The sequence below is a fragment of the Apteryx mantelli genome, chromosome 31 (assembly GCF_036417845.1).
Source record: "Apteryx mantelli isolate bAptMan1 chromosome 31, bAptMan1.hap1, whole genome shotgun sequence".
In the NCBI taxonomy this organism is placed as follows: domain Eukaryota; kingdom Metazoa; phylum Chordata; class Aves; order Apterygiformes; family Apterygidae; genus Apteryx; species Apteryx mantelli.
In genome coordinates this window covers 868,859-871,157 of record NC_090008.1, presented here as the reverse complement: position 1 = coordinate 871,157, position 2,299 = coordinate 868,859, and the positions used below count along the sequence as shown (strand labels likewise).

General features: G+C 49.4%; 1 protein-coding gene across 1 annotated transcript; it reads left to right on the top strand.

Moving 5' to 3' along the window:
* Nucleotides 1–876: 876 nt before the first annotated feature.
* LOC136994573 (keratin-associated protein 4-6-like) lies at nucleotides 877–1,959 on the top strand. Its single transcript, XM_067313110.1, has one exon. It carries the CDS (start codon nucleotides 877–879, stop codon nucleotides 1,957–1,959), a length of 1,083 nt encoding a protein of 360 aa, XP_067169211.1.
* Nucleotides 1,960–2,299: the final 340 nt, after the last annotated feature.

Genomic DNA, 2,299 nt, shown 5'->3' with positions numbered 1-2,299 from the left:
TTAGCCATTTCTACATCCAAAAACAAAACATGGGTGACAGAGTGACGGGCCTCCAAAAGGCCTCCGCGTGCCTCTGGAATCCACCACTTCTCAATGGTAATTAGGATTTTTATGTTAATTTAGCACTCACTGCCTCTGAACAAGCCACCTAACATCTCTGTGTAATGACATTACCATATATGAAATGAGCAGAAACATACCTTTAAAGCAGTTCACAAGAATTAAATTGACATTAAAAAACTGTAAAAAATTTACAGAACAAATTGGTAATAATACAAAATTGAGGGGGTGGTCAAAAATAATGAGGCAAAGACTAAATAGATGAGGGCACATTCAAAAAATAAGTATAGGTTTGGTGGGTAAATGATGAAGTCAGAATTGCTGTGGGGTATCTCATTTCCGGCAGGCAGATTTCGGGCTAAATAAAAGGCCTCCCATCCTTTTGCTCCTCACTCAACCACACCACTCCGTTAACACGGTAAGTCTTACCTACTGGCAACGTTCTCTGTTAACAAGGACTCTAATAGGGTTTTGGTCAAGCAATGAGTCTGAAAGAGTCTTTGTATCTGATCTACAGTTCTGTCTGAAATCCAGACTTTCCTAGCGTATTGGTCTATTGCTTACTGCAAAAGAAAGCAGAAAGAGCTCAGGCTTTGGGAGTGGAAAACAAAGTTTTGGGGTTGGGAATTCAGGAAGTGATGTTCATGGATCAGCATAGGAAAGGCAGTTCTCAGAAGAGTTCAAAAGGTATACAGATATCCCTGGGATAATGCCAGGTGGCTTGATAAACTTGCAAAGATGGGGTGTATCTGAGAGTACGCTGTGTTTCAGGTCTTCGTTCCATCCAGCTTTGCCTGCACTACAACTATATAAAACATGTGCTCTAGCGGATACTGTTCCTCTGGAAAGACGGTGTGCTGCAGCCAGCCATGCCAGCAGTCCAGCTGCTGTGACCCATGCCAGAAGTCCAGCTGTTGTGTCAAGCCGTGCCAGCAGTCCAGCTGCTGTGACCCATGCCAGAAGTCCAGCTGTTGTGTCAAGCCGTGCCAGCAGTCCAGCTGTTGTGACCCATGCCAGAAGTCCAGCTGTTGTGTCAAGCCGTGCCAGCAGTCCAGCTGCTGTGACCCATGCCAGAAGTCCAGCTGTTGTGTCAAGCCGTGCCAGCAGTCTAGCTGTTGCGACCCATGCCAGAAGTCCAGCTGTTGTGTCAAGCCATGCCAGCAGTCCAGCTGCTGTGACCCATGCCAGAAGTCCAGCTGCTGTGTCAAGCCGTGCCAGCAGTCTAGCTGTTGTGACCCATGCCAGCAGTCCAGCTGTTGCGACCCATGCCAGAAGTCCAGCTGCTGTGTCAAGCCGTGCCAGCAGTCTAGCTGTTGTGACCCATGCCAGCAGTCCAGCTGTTGCGACCCATGCCAGCAGTCCAGCTGCTGTGTCAAGCCATGCCAGCAATCCACCTGCTGTGACCCATGCCAGCAATCCACCTGCTGCGACCCATGCCAGCAATCCACCTGCTGCGACCCATGCCAGCAATCCACCTGCTGTGTCAAGCCATGCCAGCAATCCACCTGCTGTGACCCGTGCCAGCAATCCACCTGCTGCGACCCATGCCAGCAATCCACCTGCTCTGACCCGTGCCAGCAATCCAGCTGTTGCGACCCATGCCAGCAATCCAGCTGCTCTGACCCATGCCAGCAATCCACCTGCTGCGACCCGTGCCAGCAATCCACCTGCTGTGTCAAGGCATGCAAGAAGCCCCTTTATTGCTGCACCCAGCGATGCCTACCGTGTAGCCGCTGTGGCTGCATCCCCTGCTGCTGTGGGTCTCTGTCTTGCTGCTCAACCGTGGTGAAGAGAAAGCCTGTTGTGGTGTGTTGCAGCCCGGTCGGTTATTGCTCTCCCATGAGAAAGTACTGCGTACCCATGCAGCAGTGCTCCTACTCAGTCAAAAAGTGCTGCTGACCCCGCTTAGGGTAGGAAAAGCTGCTCTGCCAGCTGCCATCTCTGGAGTGCAACGAGACCAGGCACTACAAGGAGATGACAACCTGCCATTACTTTCTGGTTCACATGATGATGGAGCAAATGCCCAACGATTTTCTTCTTGTTTTGAAAATTAAGCTGTCTTCTTCTTTCTCTCTGTTCTTTAATTATTGAACTTCTGTAGTGTACTTGAATACATCGCCCACTGTGTAAGGCAAAGAAATCTTATACATAAGTATGTCTTCCTGGTGTATGGGACATGGGATATGTTTGTTGTTAATGGGTTCATTCTTCATTTTCTCTCTTGGCTGGTAGACAATAA

Bases quoted from the DNA above. Each gene is read 5' to 3' on its own strand.
- LOC136994573 (XM_067313110.1), top strand. From the start codon at position 877: ATGTGCTCTAGCGGATACTGTTCCTCTGGAAAGACGGTGTGCTGCAGC.